This window comes from Passer domesticus, chromosome 9 (assembly GCF_036417665.1).
Source record: "Passer domesticus isolate bPasDom1 chromosome 9, bPasDom1.hap1, whole genome shotgun sequence".
NCBI classification, from domain to species: domain Eukaryota; kingdom Metazoa; phylum Chordata; class Aves; order Passeriformes; family Passeridae; genus Passer; species Passer domesticus.
The window spans coordinates 11,661,693-11,684,887 of NC_087482.1; the positions used below are offsets into that span (position 1 = coordinate 11,661,693).

At 47.9% G+C, this 23,195-nt stretch overlaps 2 protein-coding genes and 2 long non-coding RNA genes across 5 annotated transcripts; all 4 read right to left on the reverse strand.

Moving 5' to 3' along the window:
• Positions 1–1,223: 1,223 nt before the first annotated feature.
• Positions 1,224–2,617, reverse strand: LOC135307154 (uncharacterized). The gene is made up of 2 exons (XR_010367881.1): positions 2,179–2,617; positions 1,224–1,698 (listed from the first exon to the last, which is right to left on the reverse strand). It is a non-coding gene; the product is annotated as an uncharacterized LOC135307154 (long non-coding RNA).
• Positions 2,618–2,782: 165 nt separating this feature from the next.
• Positions 2,783–9,338, reverse strand: LOC135307636 (TOG array regulator of axonemal microtubules protein 2-like). 2 transcript variants are annotated; one of them, XM_064432041.1, is made up of 5 exons: positions 9,225–9,338; positions 8,167–8,270; positions 6,585–6,789; positions 5,196–5,412; positions 2,783–4,112 (listed from the first exon to the last, which is right to left on the reverse strand). In XM_064432041.1, exons 1-5 carry the CDS (start codon positions 9,324–9,326, stop codon positions 3,964–3,966), a joined length of 777 nt encoding a protein of 258 aa, XP_064288111.1. In that variant the 5' UTR covers positions 9,327–9,338; the 3' UTR covers positions 2,783–3,963. The 2 variants fall into 2 exon arrangements, with proteins under 2 accessions (XP_064288111.1, XP_064288110.1); XM_064432040.1 differs by lacking the exon at positions 2,783–4,112 and having other exon boundaries at positions 4,677–5,412.
• Positions 9,339–9,504: 166 nt separating this feature from the next.
• On the reverse strand, positions 9,505–14,451 carry LOC135308327 (TOG array regulator of axonemal microtubules protein 2-like). The gene is made up of 5 exons (XM_064433269.1): positions 14,372–14,451; positions 12,613–12,718; positions 11,646–11,881; positions 10,491–10,643; positions 9,505–9,508 (listed from the first exon to the last, which is right to left on the reverse strand). The coding sequence occupies exons 3-5, from the start codon at positions 11,801–11,803 to the stop codon at positions 9,505–9,507; spliced, it is 315 nt and encodes a 104-aa protein (XP_064289339.1). The 5' UTR covers positions 11,804–11,881; positions 12,613–12,718; positions 14,372–14,451.
• Positions 14,452–15,133: 682 nt separating this feature from the next.
• Positions 15,134–17,608, reverse strand: LOC135307637 (uncharacterized). Its single transcript, XR_010368338.1, has 3 exons — positions 17,460–17,608; positions 16,362–16,509; positions 15,134–15,279 (listed from the first exon to the last, which is right to left on the reverse strand). It is a non-coding gene; the product is annotated as an uncharacterized LOC135307637 (long non-coding RNA).
• Between the last annotated feature and the right edge of the window lie 5,587 nt (positions 17,609–23,195).

The window sequence follows — 23,195 nt, forward strand, 5'->3', positions numbered from 1 at the left end:
CAGCTGGAGGTCCTCGCATTGTTCCTGTTTGTGGATGTTCATGTTTCTGGTCTGCAACAGCAATGGCTTTGAGGAGGGACAAGAATGCCCCTATTCAAACAGTGGCTTTGCAAGGAGATGTGAAGTTTCACTGCCCTTTTTAGAATATTTTAGAAAGATCTAAGAGAATATTGTGGCATGGAGCAGGTCCCTAATTGTGTCTCCAGAGAAAGCCCCAAAGCACACGTTCACTCTGCTGCTGATGGCAACCCCATAAGCACACGGACTTGTTTTCCCTGCAACATGCCACCCTGCCTGGGCTTTACTAGGCCAGGACTAGACTCATAGCTAAGCAAACACATGCAGCCACGTGACATAGAGTTTTTCCATCAGAAAACCTAATTAACGCATTCACACGCAGTTTCTTCTGTAACATCACAAGCTGGCAACCATGAGGACTTTGCTGTCAAGAGCTTGCAGTATGCATTGGGCCCAGGAAGTGTTTTCCCTTAAGGCAAAGCAAATTGAAATGTGAACTTTAAAAGCTTCAAAAGACTATGAAAGGAAACTGCAAAAGAATTTCTGGATAGGGAGTATTGTCAATGATTATGCAGCCCACCAAGCAATTCTGGAGCAGAATCCTGAATTGCTTGTTCCAGCTATGCAGGAATTCATTACCCTGGCAGGCAGTGGTCCATGGGAACAAATGATCCCTCAGCTCTGGGCTGAATGGCACACAGGCTGCACTTTAGGTTTGAGGAAACCTTGTCACCCGTTATTGGCCTCCCAGTCCACTCATCCTTCTGCAAACAAGTTGCAAACAACAAAGTTGGACTGCTGGCCTGGGTAAATCTATATACAGATGACTTTTCCAAAGCAGTGCATCGTTTCCCAGTGAAATACACGACCTCTTCTTACCTATGAAATTGTGATTGAAGACACCTGTGAGCCAGCTCTGTGCGAGATGGCAAAGGAGCAAAGCTTTGGCATTTGGGCACACTTCTCTTTGTTTCTTTGCTCAGGCCTTTGGTGAGCACAGAACTCATCTAGGTAGAAAACTTTTGACCATACAGGATCTTTTGGATCCATTGTCCCCCAAACATGTCAATGTGTGGCCCTGTTGTCATGACAAGTTAAAAACAGCAGCACAAGTGACACAAAGAAAACATGGCAAAAGAGGAAGAAGAGAGGCCCAGTGAAGAAAGGATGTGGTGAGACACTGCACTCCCATAATCTCCAGGAGATCCTGGTGTCACATTCTTCTTTTGGTTTATTTAAATTTAATTGATTCATTAAAGTTTTTTTAAATCATCAAAATAAAATATATACAATTAAAATATGTCATCAAAATTTAAATATACAATCAAACACATTTATTCAAAACTATCAGAACATAGATACATCTGCAACTATGAAGCTTAAACCTATTCCAAAATCCTAAATCCTATTGTTGATGAATCCTATAGTTGATGAATCCTATTCTTGATGAATCCTATTGTTGATGAATACTTTTCTTGATGAATCCTATTCTTAATGAATCCTATTCTTGATAATCCTAAAGCCTAAATCCTATTCTTGAAACATTCTTTGGACAGTTGGCAGCTTCTTCCTGATCTTGGAGGAAAGAGCATTTCTGGACTGGAGGCAAGGACTTTCTTGGTAAGGGAGTATCAGAAATGTCCAGAGAAAACTTCTTGGAAAGACTGTAGCCAGTCGTATCTGTGGAGACACAAAGTTTAACAGAGCCTGGAATGCAAACCTAAAGCATCTGAAGCTCCGTATTTAATGGGACAGATTCCTTGGAAATTTCTAAAGAGCTGCACAGGGAAACATGCTCCTGCTGGCTGCAACTTGAAGCAGGCCAGGGGGAAAACCCTGCCCCACTTCCACAGAGCTGCCACAGGAACAGCCTGGCCTCTGGGCTGCCCTGGGACAGCAGGGAGCCCAGAGCCCTGTGCTCTCCAGCCATGGCTCAGCTGCACATGCACCCTGCTGCTGCTCTCCCTGCCCCACAGCTGAGCAGCCCTACAGCTCCACGGGGCACTGCCAGCAGCACAGCTCATTGCAGGGCACATGCAGGGCACAATGTGTACAGCCATTGTGTAATTCAAGCCAATGTTCCCTGCCAATGTGCACAGCCTCTCTGGGCTGCCACAAGACCCTTCCTCCCAACAGAGAGCGGCCCAGCTCCCACCTCACCTCTGTGTGAGGCAGATCCATGCTTGGTCTTCACCTTGTCCTCAGTCTGCAGTTGCTTCAGGCTGATCCATGCTTAGTCTTCACCTTTTCCTCAGTCTGGGTTCACTTGAGGCTGATCCATACTTCATCTTTACCCTGTCATCAGTCTGCAGTTGCTTATGGCCCCCCATGTCATGACTAGGAAGGGCAATGCTGATAACAGAGCGGGGGCAGATGCACACCCTTCCTTAGTATTTTGTCATTTCTGGCACAGCTGAAAAGTCACGTCCGGTGGTGTCCAGCTCAGAAACTTGTCCGCTTTCTGGAGAACATCAAACCTTCACCAGTCCAGAAGGCTGTTGAGGTTTTCCTGCACATGTGGAGGTGTGCTGTCAGCAAACTTAATGATCTGGCTGCCCAGTGCCTCGCAGAGGGCACAGGCCAGCTTGGTGACCACAGCGCAGACGTTGGCGCTTCGCACAGGCAGCGCCTTGTTCTCCAGGCAGGACCAGAGCACGGGCAGGGCGTAGCGCTCGACCGCTTCAGGGCTCCTGGCATGAGCCCATTCCACAAGCACTGCCGGGAGAGCGACACAGCTGCTTACCCACCAGCCTCCATGCAAACAGGGATCTACCTCTGCTCTTGCCTCTTGGAAGCCTCTCGGGCCAAGATCAGTGAAACAGCACACACAGCCCCACAACCCAGAAATGGGCAAAGCCGCTGATCATCCTTGAAACACAACCACCAACCCCTCGGGACTAATATCTCCAACCAGAGCCTTGTACCTGTGGCAGACTTTGTACCTTTACTCAATTATTGCACAATTTCTTTCTGCATGAACAATGAATGAAACATCAAATAGCCTTCTATTTCCATTAACAAGTTGTCTAAACCCACGTAGAAGATTTGGAAATGCACCCTAGAGAGGCAATTGAGAGATTTCTAATAAAAGCAATGATTCCATTTTTGTAACTTTGATGTCAAGGGCCAAAAGTCTAATCTGGCTCTCCCCTTTGCTCCGTGGCCCACAGCAAAGGGCAGTATTAGAACACACTTCAAAACTCCAGCCCACCAGAGATGGCTGCTACTTGACAGCTGGATGAGAACCACCAGAGACTAGCCTGGTGTCTTTGGCAGAATGCTTTTGTGGCTTCCAACAAAGAGCTGTTTCAAACCTCAGGGTGTCTTGGAGAATTACCCAGACCCATTGCCCTGGCATTTGCCCCGGCACTTGAGCATCTCCACATTTTAATGACATTTTCCCTCCCAATGTTAATAGCATTTCTTCTTACAACGTGCACTGAAATAGGGGCATAGAGACAGAAAAAAGCTACACAGGGGACTGAAATTTATCCAAAACACGAGGGTTTTCTCACATTGCCTCTGGAATCTGCTCTCTGCTCATTTTCTGAACTGAACTATATCAAACACAGACAAAAAGTGACTACCAACAGGCTCCTTGCATGGCAGATTTGGCTGAAAGATCAAAACCTGAAACGCTCAGGAGACCAGTCTTGTTTCCTGATCAGGCAAACTGTTATGTAGTAGCCATTTACTATTCTGTGGTGGAAGAAACTTCATTTCCTCTATGCTGTTAATCCACCAGCAGTCATCAACATTGAAAGAGCTCCTGAAAGTACCCAAAACCAATTTGGCTAAGCAGGAAAAGGGTTATGGTACCCATTCAAAAATGGGACTTCATTTGAGTTTAAATGCAATTAAAGACACTGGCCACTATGGGACTTGAGAAGGGCCCCAGTGAGAGCTCAGCACCTCCTGATGTGGAGGAGCTACTCTACTGTCTGTTCACTGGCATTCCCTGTAAATACTCCCTCGGAGACCTCTTGGCTTAGAAGGGGAGGCCGTACCTGTGATACGCTCCGTGACATCCAGCAGAGCTTGGCCTCTCAGTTGTCTCCATTGGTGGCAGAGCTCTTTCATCAGTGATACTTCATCTACAAGTGAAACACACGTTTCTGTTCACTCTTCTGAGGGCATAGGAGAGAGGACAGTGGTGAGGGAAAGGGCAGGGGCAACCCCATTTTATACAATAAAGTCCATTTCTGCTGATTTTTGAATCCTTTTCTTCTTTCCTTCCAGCCTACTTGTCGGTGTTTAAAATGCCAAAAGAAAAGCTCTCCTTTCACATTTGTAAATCCAAAGTTGTCTGCTCTATCAGGAGCTATGTTAAAACATTTCACATCAGGGTCCTTGAGAGTTCAGTCACATGGAAGCAATGAAAAGGTTCTGCATCCCAGAGCCAAAAGGAAGAAGCCCATACTTGGGACACAGAAAGGCACTGAGTCAGGCAGTCCATGACTTCGCAGAGCAGCTGAGGTGGAGAAAGTGGAAACTCCCCTTGAAGACCTGCCTCTTCAACACTCCATTGTTCAGCCATATTCCCCCAGTGTGGCATTTTCAGACCTGACATCAATCTGTGTGGCAGAAAAATTTACAGCTGCCCTTGCCTCTGTAGGTATTTGCCATTTCCTTCTTGTCCCATGCAAAACAACGTGTGGAACAAGGCATCATTGACAGATGGATTTTGACCCATGTGTTATAAAGAAATGAACTTGATGAATCCTATGGTCCCCTTTGAAAAAAGAAGACAAAGAAGAAAGGTGGAAAACAGGCAGCTACTGCCTATAATGTAGAGCCTTCCAGGTGGCTGCTGTGCAGAAGCTCTGATGGGCCGGTGTCCCTTCATGCCTACAGCAAAGCTGTTCATTTGGCAAGTCAGACGGGGCCCAAGCAAACTCCAAAACCCCTTTGCCTCTGAATTGCAGCAAAGCTGTAGTCCAGGACTTGCTCTTCAGACCAGCAGCACAGAGCCAAGGGCTCCTGGGACTGTTGGGAAATGCTGCTGCACATTCCAGCCAGTTGGGGATGGTGCATAAGGACTGCACCTGCACAGCTTCTGGTGGGTGTCAGCTGGAGCATTCCACAGACAGCAACAGCTACCAAGGCACTCAGCGTTCTCTTGTGTCGGAGAGACAGAGACACAGGTGAGGAGAGTCCATGCCAGGGCTCAGCCTTACCTAAATGCACAACAGATTGGTCCAGAGGCGTCATAGCTGCGGCATGAACCCCAGGATCCTTTGAGTTTAGGTTCTTTGTTATGCCTTCAACCAAACGGATCATCAATGGGTTCATGGCATCCTGCAGCAGTCCTATGATTTCTGCCAGCGCCTCCAGCGCCTTCTGCTTCACTTTCTTGTGTGTGTCACAGATTCTCAGGCCAAAATAATCAAAAATCTGTGAAGAGAACAAACAACATGAAAGCTTGATTAAAATGACCTTTTTTGAAGAAGCGATGTAGAAATGAGCACTCAGGAATCTAAAAGATGAAAGTGATCCTTTCTCTCAGGTCAGCCCTTGCTTGCACATTTTCACTGTTTTCCTGTGGGCCACTCACTGGAATGGTTGCACAACCTCATGCTGCTTGAAAGATTTTCATCTGTTTTTAAGAGGTTTGGGTGGGGACAGAAAAATTCCTATGGTGTTTCTCTCATCCTATAAATCATTGAATCAATTCCATTTATTAATTCAAAAGACTACCTTTGCTTTACAAGTATGGAAGCAGATGTTTACAATGCCCAGTTTTTTATACAGTTGCCTCAAGTATTGAGGGCAGCTATGATTTTGCCTAAACTATGGCTGGAGGAGATCTAAGTTTTATTTTCTCTGTCTCAGAACCTGTGTCTGGAGAAGGGCAGGGCTCAGATCAACTCTTCCAGGATCCAGACCATTGCTCTGACTAACAGGTGGACTTGTGAAATATAATGTGCTGTACAGCTCTCATTCCAGCAGGTTCAGTCCCTTGACAGCCACATTATCAGGCACACTTTTCTGGAAAAAGGGGAAAAGCAGCTACAGGGAGGAGAAGGGATGGATCTGTCCTTATTTGTTTTCTTCCTTTCCAAAGAGAAAAAAAAGGCCCCCCAAGAAGGGTGAGCACCATCTTTACCAAGAGGAATAGGGACGAGGATGGAAATGAGTTTTACCTGTGCAAGACAAGATGGAGTTCACAGAAGTATCATTTTAAAAACATTTTGTTTAAACCAACCCAGCCTGATACTTCTCTTCCCCATGCAAACCCATTTTTTCTCTAGAAAATAATTGCCATGTCTTCAATGGCTCAATTCCCTCCACTTAACCCAACTGGGAGTAGGAGACAGCAGAGGTTACACCAGCAGAAAATTCTGCCATCATCTGATGAACAGCAGCAATAGGCACCTGCCAGAAAAATACAGCTGGACTGAAATAACTTGTCCTGAAGCCTGGAGCTCAATTAATTTGTCTGGATAAGAAGGGCCAGTCTGTCCCAAACAGCCAGGATATAGTGCCAAGACACACTGAATTAACTTTACTTCCGCAGGCTTGGGAAAGGAGCTAAATGAAAGGAGCAATGAAGATATCCTACATACTTGGACAATGTTAGTGGAGATCAGCTGGGGTCTGGTTTTGGACAGGTCTAGGAGGAGTGCCACTCCTTCCATCCGTGTCTGGAACGCCTTGGCTTCCAGGAGATGGTAAAGCTTCTGGAGCAGCTCCCTTTCTTCCACAGATGCAGGTAATGTGACCTGGGCTCTTGCACGGTGTAGGCGGTGTCCACCAGTGGCAGACTTTGCCCTGGAAAACAAAGTCAAATTAGGATCTGTTTCTGATAATCCCTTCAGTTAATTGTGAGCCAAACATCTTGGGGAGCTTTCCTAATGATGTGATTTCAAGCTAGAAAATCATGAGGCTCTGAAGTGAAGAACAACGTGGACCTCATGACAATCATTATGGGAAACAATCTGCAAGTCACATTCTTCTAGTGCTCACGCAGGAAAACCAAGGATGAGATGCATCTGCTCTATCTTCAGATGGCTTCTAAGACACACAGGCCACGTTACTTTGTGGAGAAAGAGAGACACTGCTTCCAAGTTTAAATGCCTCCTCATACGGGATGTGTGTGTCTTACAATAAGGAAACTCATCACTCTGGAGAAGTGTCTCTACAACCAGGCATGACAATCTGCAAAAGTAGCTCAGATGCATCTGAACAGATGAACAGGGGCATAGCTAAATGATCCAGAAAATCAGTAACAGAGAGAAAAACAGAAATCAGACATCCCAGAACTACGCTCACATTTCATTTGCTTCCCTAGAAACTAGATGCACAGCGTAACAAACCCACTGGGAATAATCCTCTTGGATCAACCTGCCTCTTCCATGAGAATGGGAAGATGCTAGCTATGCTACTGAGGCATGTGGTCACTTTCTTGCCACTGCTGAGCATGACAGAGCTAAATAAATCCCCCTCTGTTGTCAGAGGAAAACAGTACAAGTAGCTCTGCCACTGGCATGACGAGACAGCAAGGACCAAATTCCTGTCTTAAATGCTGATTGCAGCACAGGAGGAAATAAACCAAACACGCTGTCCATCAAGCAAACTGTAGGAAGGGCAGGAATCACAAGACAAAAAGTCCACCTTGAGATACCTGTTGACCAAAATGGCTTAGGAATTGTCTTGCTCCTTACTACTCAAACTTGGTACTGCTGTTTGAGGGTAACAAAACCAACAATCAGCTAGACCAAACCTCATGGAAGGGAACTGCTTGTTTGAGGAATGGCATCCTGCCTCTAGACTGGGACTTCTCATTAAAACACCCATCTAAAAAGGACTCCACTTGGATGAAAAAAACCCTGGTTGAATTTACTTGTCTCAAGTCAGGCAGCACAGACTTGGCCCTCTCCTAGCCTCCACAGCCCTGCCCTTGCCACTGCACTGGATCATCTGAACTGCAAGCAATGGGTGACTTTTTGTCGCCCAGTATTTGTGGAAAGCCCTCCAGAGAAGCTGTGTTCAACACAATGCAGAAATAGATATTTTTTATCCTAGAGCATTTGTAGGGAAAGGAAACAATCTTTGGCACTGGTCATCTCCATCAGAAAGATGTGCCTGAGGAAGAGGCATGTGAAGCATGTCATGGGCTTTGTCACATCTGGCAAAAGTGCTCAGTACCGTTTGCTAGGAGGTGATGTGGCCTGGGGCTCCTTGGAGCCTTCATTCCTCTTCTTCACCGGCTCCTGCACAGGTGGGCGTTCAGCCTTCTGGTTTTCCATCCCCTACAGAGACACAGAGAAACCCCATCAATCTTTAGAATAGAACTAGGAAATTCCCTCTTTAAAACACCAGTTAGAACCAGGATCACTGCTACCAAGGCCTAGGGAAACATTTCCTAACTTACAGAAATAAACAGACCAGAGATTCAGTGATGCCAGCTCTTTGTTTTTGGTAGCCCAAGGCAGGTTATGGGTGCTACCAGACTGAGCTGCTGTCTAAAATCCCAAATTTATGAGTTTTGACCATAAATGGGAATTATGCAAACTGGTAGGCAATGAGTGGTCTTAAAGGAAGCAGCAGAAAAAATTGGACTCTTTGGGGGCTGGCCCATTGTGTTGGAAGTTGATTTGGTTCAACACTTACTCTCCCTGCCCCTGCACAAAGAAAAACTCCCTTCTGTAATGTAGATAAAAAGAATAAAATCCCTCCCAATCAAAAAAATGATTTTCCACTGGATGCTGCTGAATTTACCAAGCTTCTTCCAGCTCCACAGGGCTTGACAGCAGGGCAGTAGTCCTAAAATAATTGTAGTAATTAGGATTGACTTGGACATCTTTTGTATATTTGGAAATTTTCTTGGTAGTACTAAGAGACTTAGAGTCTCTTTTGCAAAGACTCTGTTATGTTCAGAAGCACTATTGTCACTTAATTGCTTTACTGAGGGCATGGTAGGGAGAGTGCTGTGGGGGCTTACACGTGAATGTAAACCCATTTTCTCCTCTCTCCCTTTCCTCTTTGTGACCCATATTCAAAGTATTCAAAACCCTACTTTTCCCCCAAGAGTACAGTTCCTGTGTGGTCTGCAGAAGAACAGGCTGAGGATTAACAGCTCATTTTCAGGAATAAAATGATTCAGCAAAAGAGGAATGAGATACAGACACATTGGGTATATTTGATCTCCTATTAGCAGTGGCAATACTTGCACAAAGGAGACATTTGTCCTGCCAAGCACTTACTTTCTTCTTAATTCTCTTCAGGATATCTTCCAGGTCATGCGTGGAAAGAGATTGTTCCAAAAGCTTTTTAAATTTTTGATTACTAAGCAACATCTTCACCATCTCCTGTCCATAATGCCTGAGGAAGGAAGGAAGGAAACAAAAGAAAAGTGAACAAAGGAAGAGTGTTAACAGAAGAGGCTGATGCCTTAAACTCATCCGGTGCAATGTTTGCATGAGAAGGCGTTACCTAGACTCAGCAAAGAGGGAGATTTACCTCACTTGACACTGCACAGTGCTGTCAGCTGAACACAAGAGGCAAGAGGAGAATGTGGGCCAACAGAAAAATATCATTTCTCTCTGAAACTGGGGGTGTGCTTCTGTGGGATCAAAGGATCCCAGGCAACAAGGGAAACACATCTGCTTTGTTGTCAGAGCCTATTAGCAGTGTTCTGCTGCCCTTGCACATACATTTTCCTTCCTTTAACTGGCAGGGAAGCCAGGACAAAACACCTCATCCTTGCTTTTGATTATTCTATACTATCTGTATACACATGGGCAGCCAGTTGCTCTGGTGTTCTTGGCAGCTATTAATGGGAATTTCATCATCAAAGGAAGGGGATTTTGGTGGCTTGGGGTGATTTTGCCACTAGGAAACCACAATTTTCTTCAAGAAGAAATTTGGAGGTCACTGAGCCACAGATAATAGCACTCTAGAAATCTGCAGAAGAGGTTTAGAAAGACTGAATACATTGGCTAAAGACCTCTAAAATATTTCTAGGGAAGTCTTAAGTTAATGAGAAACAGATGTTTGGCATCCTTCAGTGATGAACATTAGCCTACACTTGGCTTTCTCTTGTGCGCCTAAGGCTAAACAAAACTGTTGGACTGGCTAATCAGAGCTCTTGTAATCTCAGTAAAGAATCTCGCAAGTCACAGGGAGCTGGCAATGCTCCTTGCTGCCAACCTCAGGTTACCCAGTACAGTCATTTCCCCAGACAACCCAGAGCAGTGGTCACAGCACCAAGCCTGACAGAGCTCAAGAAGCGTTTGGACAATGCTCTCAGGCACGTGGAGTGACTCTTGGGCTGTCCTGCACATGGCCGGGAGCTGGACTGGATGATCTACATGGCTCCCCTCCAACTCTGCATATTCCATGATTCTATGCCCCTTAGCCACACTGTGAGGTCACTTATTATTGCCTTGAGTTTCCACTCTTTCTGGTTTTAGCTTAAAGCCAAACACAAAACGGTTTTCCTGTTTTAGGAGGTGAAAGAAGATCATTACCTCATGTCCTTGTGACTGTCCTGAGCAAGTGTCCCTGCCACCTGTGCCAGCCTCTCAGCCCTGGGTGTGCCTGCCAGCTTCGTGACTCCCATTTTCTCCATCAAGGACAGGAGGAGTTCGGCCGTACACTTCCGTGCCGGGACGTAGCGGCTCCTGGGAAGGAGAGAGCAAACCCTGGGACACAGGGAGAAGGAGCAGCAGCAGCACAGGCCTTGGCCACAGCCTGCTCCCTGTCCTTGCTGGGGGAAGGAGCCTGGCTTCTCCCTGCAGCTGCAGACACATGTAGAAGGTTCTGTCCTCAGATAAACACAAAGTTAGCATTGTACAGATGGGCTGTCTGCATGGAAAAGGGAAGCATTCAGTCTCCCTGCACTATTGGATGCTCAATTTCTTTCCCGAAGTTTACTCAGAGAAAGATTAAAGTAATAGGTTACATATGAATTATTTAGAAATTAAGGACAATTCGTGCTGACCCATCAGAGGGCACCCACTAGCCAGAGCTGCAGCAGGATGAGGCTCTTTCCACCCATTCATCCCCAAATCTGCAGACCCCTGGGAAAACACAAAACGCCGTGGGCCGTGAAGTTGAGGAACACCCAGCAATGCAGCCTGTTTCTTTTGTAAAGCTTGGCAAGGGATACGTCTGAGTGTTTTACCCTATTCCAAAGTTGAGGAAAGGGTGGCAGTCAGTTTATCCAGCTTGTCCTATTCTAGAGACTGTCTCTTGGGAACTATCAGGCCCAGCACCAACACTTAAGGCAGCATTTGCTTCAGCTGTCCCATGGCACTCAGCCAGTGAGGGTGCCTGGAAAGTGCATCATCATCTCAGGGCTAACATGAAACATCAGTTTGAGTAGAAAACACAGCTCTAAGGCCAGGACAGTCACACAAGACTCCTTTTGGCAGGAGCTGCACCTGCTGTGCAGGCTGTGCCGCACCCAGCACATTCTCCCTGATGTGCTCCATGCCCCAGCAAGTACCCTCCTTATTTCTCAAAAAGGAGAAATGAGGTTGATCAGAGAATCAAGTCACTGAGTCCACAGAAGATGCAGGATACAGGGCCCTTCCCTTCCACCATTCCCGTTCTCTCTGTCATCCCTTCCCTCAGCCACACACTAGAAGGTCAAGAATATCACAGAAAGAAGAAGAACCTACTTGACTCCATTGTCCAGGAGAGCAGTCATTGCTCGTGTAGGAGTCACGTTCTCTACCATCATGCCCAGGCTCTGACAGGCTGCCTTCTGAATAAACTCTGGGGAGTTCCGCAACATGTGGAGAAGGACTGCAGCAATCTGATCCACCTCGGAGTCCATGTCCTTCCCCAAGATCGCAAAGAGCTCTCCCAGAGTGACAACTGCAGAGCAGGACACGTTGGACCGGAGGTTGGTCACCTGGGGAAGTCATGAGGGGAAACATAAGCATCACCTTGCAAAGAAAACCAGTTTCCTTAGACAAGACTCCCAGGAAATCACAACACGTCCCACTGTGTATAAAAGCACAGTAGGAGCAGAAGAGCCCAAGCATGAAAGACACTTACTCTGGCACCAGTTTCTGCCCACACACCTTCTTACTGCAGGCATGAAAAATAGGCTTCACTAAAGTGTTCCACTTAAACCTTCTATAATGTCTACTGCTTTGATTTTAGGTCCTTTTATTTGAAAAACATAGAAGCAAAATAAAGAAAGGGCTGCTTTCAAACCATAAAGGCACAAGGCATAAAGATAAAACAGTCAGATGCTCCTGTTCAAAAAAGCAACACCTGTAGTTGAAGCACCCAGGCAGAAAACAGAAAACACAGGCTCAGGTCTACAGACTCATTTGCAGTGTTCAATTACAGTTTGGGCAGAGATTGGGAATCTGGCATATCATGTTATTAGTGTCTCTTTTCTGCCTTGCATTATAATGGTACCTCACTCACAGACAAGTGTCAGATACCCGACCTGCCAGTAAATACAGCTACATGTACACACAGATCCTACAGATAGCTGACAGACACTAGAAATAGAAGGTCTAAAACCAGAATGAAGGCAGTCCCTGAGCACACATGGAGATGAACAAGCACATATTCTACTCTACAAGCCGTGTATCGAGTATGGGGGACAATTCAGAGCAATGTTCTCACCTCTCTGGTAACTGCCAAGCAAATCTCACGAAGCCGACAGAGCAGGACTTCTGAATGGGACTCAGCCAGCAGTGTGATGTTCAAGAGTCCCTTCTTCTTCCGTTCCCTGAAAGGCAAGTACAAAAAAGATTGATTTTTCTCTCTACCCAAGCACTTGGCAGCACCCTTTCAAATCACCAGGCTGGCAGCTCAGTCAAAGCATGGCAGGTGCTTTTCAAGGAGTACTTAATGAAATCGTGGAACACATTGCCACAGGATGCTGTGGCTGTCAAAAGCATACACAAATCCAAGAGGCAAAGAGAGGGCTTTCAGAGTCTTCATTTGTGACCTTTCTGAAAATCTCTGCTATTAAGTCCCTCTGTCATCACTGCTTCCTAGAAGCTGTGAGGCCAGGCCATGCTGCTGGTTCTTGTCACCTCCCTGTACCTGTCCCTGAGACACAGTCCCATTGGGCTGTTACTGGGACATTTTCCTTCTTTGGCAGCCCCAGCAGGCAGTTCAGCACTGAGAGTCTGCACTGGCACTCTGGAGCTGAGTTTCCACTCTACAATCGAGGCCTGTGTGTCACCCACTCCACCTCACACGTTCCCCAAAAAAGCAGCAGGATGTCCCAGAAGATTAAGATTCCACCGCTGGGCAAGAACTGTTAAAACTCTGGCTTTTCCCAGAACACTCCGACCTAAAACAATGCCCACAACAGCAAAGTGTTATTGAAAAGGTGCAAACAACTCCATCTCTCAGCACTTGCTTTGTGCAGGCCCTCAGCTACAGGAAGGTGTGTGAGGCATCAGGGCTGCAGCCAGGGCTGGCAACTGATCCCATGGGCACCCGAGTGTCATCAGGACCCCCACACCTGCAGAAGCTCTCTGCACCTCCCAGGGCATCAAAGAGAAATGGGGAAGAGAAAGCAGAAGAGAAAGGGCAAAGCAAAGAAGACTGCACAAGGAGATGCAACGTGGCTAATTTTTCATGCTGTGAAATTTTTCATTCCCTGTGAGAATGAAGCATCCACCAGTGAGTGGATGCTAACTCAGACATCAAAAAGACAACCAATATCACCTAACATTTGGAAGGGTATCACCTCTGGGCCTCCTTCTGTCTGTGTAGAGTTTTGGGACACATTGTGAGTATTGACAAAACATCTCAAGCCCGTATGATTCCTTGAGAAGGAAAAGTTGAATTGCAAAAGTGCAAGATTCCCAGAGGATTTTATTTCTCTTTCCTTCTCTTCTGCCATGAGCCCTTCAGGAGTAATGGTAGGCAGAAGGACTTGAAGGCACAACTCAGTCCATTTCTCAAAAAGAGGAGCTGCCTGGAGCAGCTTCTGGGACTCACATGCAGGAGTCCCTGCCATTGCTGTCAGCAGTGGGAGCAGAGAGGAATCTTACTCAGTCCCACTGGGCCAGTGGCCCAAGGCACCCAAATCTCTACACTCAAAACTGCTGCCATCCTGCTTCTGCCTTCAGCCAGCAAAGCATCTCGTCCCACAGCTTTCTCTCTTCCCTCAGCATTTCCTTTGCAGCTCCATGGAGCAGCAGCCAAAGCCAGGAAACAGCATGGACCTGCTGCAGTTGGAGCAGTGCTGCAGAGCAAGGCCAAGAAAAGGCTGCTCTCCACTCTTTATCCTCTCACAGCTCCACAGTGGTTTCAGCAGTGCCCTTTGGCCCTCTGGGCTCTCGGGGCTCAGAGGCACCAGCAAGACTCGCTTCTGACCGACCTTAACGCCAAGAGGGACACAGAGTGATGGGGCCTTTCTTACCAGTCATCACTGCCCAGCAAGGACAGTGCCTCCTGCAAGGCCTGCTGTGGGTCCGAAAAGGCTCTGTCCTTCTGCCTGTGCCCACGGAGCGGCTCCTCTCGGCGCAGGGCACCAGTGGCTGCCTGCAAGGTCACTGCAAGGACTTCCCTGCTCTCTGGATCCTGGGGCTCCCTGCTTTCTCTCAGCCTCCCCAGCTGAGCACAACTCCAGGCTAAACCTGACAATTGCCCCACAGCCCCAGCTCCAAGTGCCACAGGTGCCACAGCCAGCGGCAGGTTCCTGAGGCCGCAGAGCTCCCGCTCCCTGCCAGACAGTGCCAACAGCAGGACTGGCCAGCCCAGGAGGGAACCCCTCAGGTGCCCCTCTTGTCTCAGCACCCTGATTTCCCACAGCCCTGAGGACAGGGGCTCTCGGCAAGTCCCTGAGGAGAGACCTGCAGCTGCCTCGTGACAGCACCAAGCCAAGCCTGAAGAACCCAGCCCTGCTGGGCCCAGCTCAATCCCCAGGGAGCAACAACGAGGGAACAGCCACACCTGACCCTTCACACCTGACAGTGCCTCTGTTTCCATTGACTTCAAATATTCTAGACTACCAAGCTGGAGTAACTCCAAAGTAGATTTGCTGTTCATTCTCAGGACACACTATGAACCCAAGATCCCACTGTGCTGGCTGAGGCAGGAGGCAGTTTGTGCTCCCTTTGCAAGGACAAACCCCTGCAGGAAAATGCTGCCATGGAGCAGGCTTACCCGAGGAGCTGCGTGGGAAGCTGCCATCTCCATGGAGGGTGGGCGTACTGGGCTGTAAGGGCAACGTGTCCTGCTTTCTCACGACTGTTTTCTTCATGGCGCTACCAGGGTCTTTTCTCTGTACACTGGGAGCTGTGCCATTGATAGGTGGTAGGCTGAAGCCTGCAGGCACCAAAGAGGAGCCTGTAAGTGGAGAGTGCTGGACGGGGTGATGATGGAAAAGGCCAGAGAAGTTGCTAGAGCTTTGTTGTCCCAAAGAACTACAAGTATAACAATGGCACACTAACATGGGACAGTGATCACAGAATCCCAGAGGAGTTTGGGCTGGAAGGCACCTTTAACCACCATCTAGTCCAACCCCTGTGAGCAGGGACGTTGTCTAGATCAGGTTTCTCAGAGCCCTACGTAAACTGGCCTTGAACACCTTCAAGGATAGACCAACAACAGCTTCCCTTGGCAAATCCTTCCAGCTTTTCATCCCCTTCATTTAAAAAAAAATTCTCCTTAATATCTAATGTAAATCTGCCCTCTTCTAGTTTAAAAGCAAACTGCAGTGACGCTTCTCCTAAGAAACAAAGAAAACCCAGAGTATTGCTTTGCTTTTGTTCTTCTGTTCCAGAGGCAGGCAGGGAAGTTACCAAAGTGCAGATAGCCTGGTGTGATGCCCTCGGGCTGAGTGCTGCCCCTGAGGGCCCCGCTGCCGCCCTCGGGCAGCGCTCACGGCCCTGCAGGCTGAGCCCCTCAGCCAGGATTCAGTTGGGAACGCTGCTTGCTCCTGGGACGAAAACACAAGCACTGCCTGGGGCTTCAGCACAGCTCTACAGCGCCAGCTCCTCAGCAGGGAGCGGCAGGAGAAGGATCTCTGGTGCTTTCATCAGAAGGAATGGAATTTAGTTCCTTCCAGGTTGCAGCCTGGTTGAAAAGCATCCTTTTGGCCTCACCTTCCCTGGAGGCTGCTCTCCAGGAGAGAGTCTGAAGCCCCAGTGTACTTTGCAAGACAGAATTTTCTACTCTGAAAGACTTTACAAGTGGAGGTGGGAAGCTAATATTCTGTTACTGACTCAATGAGGCCATGGGCAAGACACTTCATGTCTCTCTATTTTTCTTTGGGAAACAGAATTAAATCCTAATGCAAGCTTCTTACTCAGATGCAAGCAGAACAGTCCCCCCAGTCTGATTGCAACATTGTGCAAAGGGCAAGCAAGTGGTCAAAAAGGACCACTACAAGTGTAGCCACCACTTACTTGCTTCAGCTGCATCTCCAGGCTCAAATGTCTCTGGAGGAAGCTGCAATGATTTCTCATTTTGTCTCCTCTTCATCTCTTCCATCAAAATCTCCATTTTCTTCTGCTCTAAGTTCTCTTTAGCCAACCTGCACAATTCAGCGCGGGTCTAGGTGCAATGGAAACACATCACAGACTGTAAGCAGAGACACACCAAGCAGACACAACACCTCATCAGGAGCACAGAGTGCAGAGTGCCACAGTCCTCCATGCAGCTCCATATCCATTCCAATAGTTTCAGAGGAATGTCTCCCATGCTCGCCTTGGCAATTACACACAGTGAGGTGGAACACTTCACTGCCACAACCTCACACTGCTGCAACTGCAACCTATGTCAGGAAGCCCTGCTTGAAGCATGAAAGTCATAGGAGTGCTCCAAGACAGATGAAGAGCTCACATGACAGTGAGCAGGCAGTGCAGTTCCTACAGGCCATGGCAGAAGAACGAAAACCGTGTGCAATACCCAGCAAGGAGGGGGAATGACTGTTGCTTAACACTCATGGCTGGGAATTGCAGCTGTTTCTCACTTCCTGGCTTCTGAAGGACTCAGCTCTGAAGGACTTGGTCTCTGAGGCCAGCAGACCAAAAGGAGGAGTCTTGTGAAAACAAGTTGCACAAATGCTGATGTTAATGAGCAGAAAACTTGAGAATGAGAGGGCTGTGAGATACAGCCACAAAGGTAACCAGGAAAAAGCAAACTCTCCCATTTTAGTTTGCAGCCTTGCTTACACTCAACATTAGAGTCTTTGCTTCTCTGCATCCAAGGATGCACTTCTCCCACATTCACTGATGTCTAGCATGATCTGCCATTCCGAACTTCTCTAAACCAGCCTTTGCACATAAAGAATGCTTCTGGCGTGACCTTAGCACCATCTCCAAACCAGTCACCTTGGCACTACTGGAAATAGCCAAGCAATTGCTCTGTAGCTGTCAAATACATTCCCAAGAGAATCCCCATCCCCCAAGGAGTGGAAGATTATGATTTTCAGTGGCATTTTGGGCCAAGCACTAAACAGCCACTGGAAAGGAAGTCTGCTCATCCCTGTTCTTATCCCTTACCTTTCCAAAGCTGTCCCTCCGCTCCTTGTCACTCCTAAGACCAGGACTGCTGGGATGATCTGTCTCCTTGGCCTGACTCAGTGAGAGGCCTGGGAATGGAAGCAAAGGTTCCTGTAAATCTCTGGCACCACGTGTTGGAAGCAAAAGAAGCTTTGCTTTCCTCATTAGATGTGCCCAGCATTCTGCAATCCTGTATTTGCAGGGAACAAAGTGCTCATCCAAAAGTTCCACTTTTGCTCTGCTTCCTTGTTGCAGGGGTTTATTCTCTGCTTTCTTTTCAGCAGAGACATCCAAACCCAAATAAACATGACCTATCTCAAAATAATTTTGATCTTGGCTGATATTGACAATTCAAAATGTCCTTAATAGAAATAGCTGATGGCCGGTCATTCTGAAACACTCCCCAACAGAGCTGGTAGAACTAGGAGAACTAATTCTTCACATGGTTTCACAGAGGATAAAATCATGTAGCAGTCAAGCACTATGAGAGGTATACCTGTCTTAAAACTGGATTCTATCACCCTGCTAAATGATTGGGTCAGTAACAAAAGAAAGACCGTAAAGGATGAATGACAGAAGTGATTTATAGTCCAGAATTAATCCAGAAAAAATGTCATTTACTTACTGAGGACTACCTCTCCCTAGCTGCAGTAAGCATTGCAGTTGCATATACACAATTAAGGAGTTATTCCAAAGGTGCCATACTCAGGATGTGGCAGAACAAACCCTGAGCAAAGGGACCAGGGGATCTGATCCCTTTTTCTGCATCAGCAGAATTACTTCTCCAAGTCTCATCTCTCCTATCATTACACAACCAGAGATGGCAAAGGAACTACAACAGTGTCATTGAAGCTTACAGCTTGAAAGCAGTGGATGACCCAGAGGCGCCAGAGACTGCATTTTGTCTGGCACAATTCCACTTGTCAGGGATCAGGCAAGGCAGGGACAGGGACAAGGCAGGAGGCACCTCCTCTCCCAGCCTCAGCCTGCAGCACTGACACAGGCAGAGACAGCCGGGGAAGAGATTTGTCATTGGGAACCTGCCACAGGTGGCTTTGGGCTTGTGCTGTCAGAGGATGACAAACTCACACCCTGCCTAGGCTGCAGCCATTTGGAAGTCTCCTTCTCCTTCACTGGAAAATTCAAAAGGACTTTCCATCATAGGAGGTATCCCTATTCCTTACAGTGCAAAACCACGAAAAACCAAGTGCAGACCAAAAATCCATGAATCACCATCAAATCTCAAAGGGTTCAGACCAGAAACTACCTCAAGGAATGGTTTACTCCTTCAAAAGCAGGAGGAAGGAGTGGAAACATTTCTCATTTCATAAAATTCCTTCATTTTCTACTCTAATTTTGACACAAGAAAGGCTGCAGGGAGATAAAAGGCATGAGCAAGAAGGAGAGGAATGTTTCCTTTTCCTGAACAGCACATCCAGGAGCCAAGCTACCCCTCCAGCTCCTGCCACTCAGCATTTCATACTGAAGGAATTTCACTGCACCACCAGAGAACACTCCCAGTCATTGGGCTCTGGGAGAGTCCACTGAGCCCATCAAGAAAATGAAATTAATTTAAAGATATCTTTAAATGAATGTGTTTTATCCAAGCTTTCCAAGTGTCACCTCTGAGTCAAGATCCCAATGATCATTTTAGGACAGACATGCCCTGTACCCACCTGCATGCTCCGGGATCTTCTCTTGGCTTCTGCTGCTGGGTTTTGCCCTGAAGAAACTGGAAGACAAAAAAACATATGTGAAGCTAGAAGGAGAAGGGAGAGAATGGGTGTACCATGCAAAGAGGCAAACCTTCTTAGCATGGTCACTGTGATGAAGGAGGAATTGTAACACATAAACCCAAATATGATTTATTGTCCTTAAGCTTTCAGTTGCTGGAATCACACAGAACTGGCCAAGCTCCAGCTGAAATAACAGCCAAGTCCAGCAGGGGACCCTTCCTGAGACACTTTGAAGCCCTGCCTCCTCTTCCCCAGCACCACCTCTGCTCTTGGGGCGTTGCTCTTGGGTTTGACATTGGATGGGCAAAATGCGGAATATTCAGAGGTTTGCCTAAATACATGGGAGACTGTGCCAAATCACCACAGGAGATGGGAAGAGTGAGGTGAAGAGCACACTGGAGCAGCAGACACCTTGGCTTACCTCATCTCCTGGGACTCCTGCAATTCCATCTTTGGAGAGCTGTGCACAGACCCAGCAGCACTGCCCACAGGGGAAATTCCTGCCTTGCGCAGACGGGGAATCAAAGATTTTCCCAATTGTCTCTTCTTCATTTCCCCGCCCGTGGAATACAGCAAGGAGGTCTGGAAAGAGTAGAACACAGTGCTCAGATCAATCATCCACACTTGCCCCCTTTGATGCCTCAAGAATTTTATCAATGCTCTTAACTGGGACCTGGTAGGAAAAGTCAAACTGATGCAGCAGCTTGGCTGTGGATTGGGAATGCAAAGGGAACTGGGAGAGACCATGTCCCACATTTCTGAGCTCTCCCCACCTTCTCACTTCCCTGGAAATGCGACTACATTCCCAGCTGGCATCCACATGTTTGACATCAAGGTGTTCTGGGGTGCCACTGCCTCCCCTGGCCTTTTGGATGCCATGGCAGTGGGTTTAGATCACTGTTCTCTCCCTGCCCCTAACGTGTCTCACAGCCAGTGCTGATCTCCAGCCAAATCCCCACAAAGCCATTCTGCAGCATGTCCAAACCTGCTTGTCTCAAGTCCCTCATTCCTTCTGCTGCTGCCCTTCCCTCCTACACTTCCCCAGCAGCCTTGGAGCCCAGATGCTGCTGCTGAGCTCTCAGGATGCTCGCCGCTCTCCAGCTCCCCCACATCCATCATCTCAGCCTCACTGCCATTCAGGAAGTTCAACAGAGCTCCCTGCCCTGCTGCTCTCTGCAAGGTCTCTGCCTGCCCAACTTGCTCCAGGGCCCCCATGCCATGGCCAGGAATGGGGGAGGAGGCAGCAGGGGCAGATGCACACCCATGCTTAGTATCCCATCATTTCTGGCCCCGCTAGAGAGCCATGCCAGGACCTGTTCAAAGTTCACTGAAAGGGTCAGTTCCTGTATACACTGAGCCCTTTCTCTGCAAGGCTGAAATCAAGTGCCCAAGCCTTTGATTGGACATTCTGTCAACCAAAAATGTTGTTCATCTGTCTCCTCCTGCACCCCACAGCAAACCCAGAACAACTGCACGTCCTGGCCCTGGTGCAAAGAAAATCGTGTGCCTGGGATCCGGGCTGCTTTCCCGATGGCCACCTGCCATCCCTTCCCTATGGACAAAGCCATGCCAGAGCACACAGCTGCCCAGAATCTGATGAACTCTGGAAATAGCATCAGAGATTGCTGTGCAGGGGGCATGGCTGTACCACTCACAAGCTCAGACAACCTGACTTTGCAGGTTCCAGCAATCATCTTTTTCCATCCAAAGCAGACACAGCTGACAGAAAACATCAGCAAAACATACAGGTGCATCATAGATACCTGTAGATTACTCAATGGGGAAGGACTGCTTTCCCAGATTGCACAGCTTCAGCTGCTCTGACTGCTTGTTGGTGTTTTCTCAGCCATAAGACAGACGAGGAACTACAACACAGCCCAGAAACCATTCAAAGACCTCTCCTGCTATTGATACATGCTGAGGACATGACGTCTGCCCTACACACCCATGGCAAAGACAGCCTGAAGTGCAGTGTCCAGCTGAGCTCTTCCTTAGCTCAGCTGCTTCCCTGGGCTCACAGCACAGGAAAAGGCCTCCATGCTCTGCCTACAGCACATAAAATGAAAATCTACCATCCAGGACTTAGCTTGGTCTCCTTACCTTATGTCCTTTTCCCTCTGAACTCTGCTCCGCGTTGTTTCTTCTGACATCTTCGTTGTCAGTGCTACTTTTCCCTTTCCCTTCCTCCCCATCATACATCTTGCTCAGCTTGATGGAAGAGCTCTCTTGGATGGGAGGCAAGGGCTTGAAGGGAAGGAGTGAAGCGGGACGTGTCTCAGGAAGATTCGTGGCAGGAGTGTAGCCAGTCAGATCTGCAAAGTGGAGACACAAAATGTAACAGAGCCCCCAGTGCAAAGATGAAGCATCTGAAGCTCCGTATTTCATGGGACAGATTCCTTGGAAGCTTCTAAATAGCTGCACAGGGAAACATGCTCCTGCCACCAGCAGCTTGAAGCAGGCCAGGGGGAAAACCCTGCCCCACTTCCACAGAGCTGCCACAGGAACAGCCTGGCCTCTGGGCTGCCCTGGGACAGCAGGGAGCCCAGAGCCCTGTGCTCTCCAGCCATGGCTCAGCTGCACATGCACCCTGCTGCTGCTCTCCCTGCCCCACAGCTGAGCAGCCCTACAGCTCCACAGGGCACTGCCAGCAGCACAGCTCATTGCAGGGCACATGCAGGGCACAATGTGTACAGCCATTGTGTAATTCAAGCCAATGTTCCCTGCCAATGTGCACAGCCTCTCTGGGCTGCCACAAGACCCTTCCTCCCAACAGAGAGCGGCCCAGCTCCCACCTCACCTCTGTGTGAGGCTGAGCCACGCTCACAAGGGAAGAAGTGAGTTCGGTGAACTCCCATTTTTAAAATCAATCCATCTAATGGGTTAGGCATGCAAGCTCTTAGAAGTAAGAGAACTAATTTTTTACATTGTTTCACAAAGGGTAAAATAAAAAGGCAGCCAAGCAATACAAAACAAACACTTCTCTTAAAACTGGGGCCTTTCAGCCTGAACAATGCTCTGGTCAGTAACAAAAGAGAGGAATCATTCAACGACTTAAGTAATTTCCAATCCAGAATTAATCCAGAAAAACTATCCCCCTGCTTATGGAGCAATACTGGTCTAGTGCTGCATTCAGCATTGCAGATGCATTCCAGCAATGAAGGAGTCATTCCAAATAGGGCCATACCCAAGATTTGGCAGAACTAACCCTGAGCAAAGGGACCAGGGGATCTGATCCCTCTTTCTGCATCAGCAGAATTACTTCTCCAAGTCTCATCTCTCCTATCATTACACAACCAGAGATGCCAAAGGAACTACAACAGTGTCATTGAAGCTTACAGCTTGAAAACAGTGGATGACCCAGAGGTGCCAGAGACTGCATTTTGTCTGGCACAATTCCACTTGTCAGGGATCAGGCAAGGCAGGGACAGGGACAAGGCAGGAGGCACCTCCTCCCCAGCCTCAGCCTGCAGCACCGACACAGGCAGAGACAGCCGGGGAAGAGATTTGTCATTGGGAACCTGCCATAGGTGGCTTTGGGCTTGTGCTGTCAGAGGATGACAAACTCACACCCTGCCTAGGCTGCAGCCATTTGGAAGTCTCCTTCTCCTTCACTGGAAAATTCAAAAGGACTTTCCATCATAGGAGGTTTCCCTATTCCTTACAGTGCAAAACCAGGCAATACACAGGAATCTCCTTCAACTCTCAAGGGATTCAGATCAGAAACTACCCCAAGGAATGGTTTTCTCCCTCAAGGGCAGTCGGAAGGAGTGGAAACATTTCTCATTTCATGCTAATTGGCTTATTTTTCCATTCCCCATTTGGCACTAGAAAGGCTGCAAGGAGATAAAAGGGATGTGCAGGATGGAGAGGAATGTATCCGTTTCCTGCCCAGCTTATCCAAGACCCCAAGGTACCCCTCCAGCTCCTTCCACTCAAAAATTAACACTGGAGGAATTTTCACTGCACCACCAGAGAACACTCCTAGGGACTGGGCTCTGGG

Bases quoted from the DNA above. Each gene is read 5' to 3' on its own strand.
- LOC135307636 (XM_064432040.1), bottom strand. From the start codon at position 9,326: ATGGTGAAGATGTTGCTTAGTAATCAAAAATTTAAAAAGCTTTTGGAA. The intron at 6,790-8,166 runs GTACTGAGCACT...TTTGTTTTCCAG, and splicing joins ACATCACCTCCTAGCAAACG to GGCAAAGTCTGCCACTGGTG. The intron at 5,413-6,584 runs GTATGTAGGATA...TTCTCTTCACAG, and splicing joins TCTCCACTAACATTGTCCAA to ATTTTTGATTATTTTGGCCT.
- LOC135308327 (XM_064433269.1), bottom strand. From the start codon at position 11,803: ATGGACTCCGAGGTGGATCAGATTGCTGCAGTCCTTCTCCACATGTTG. The intron at 10,644-11,645 runs GTAGGTTCTTCT...TCTCCTTCCCAG, and splicing joins CTCCTGGACAATGGAGTCAA to GAGCCGCTACGTCCCGGCAC.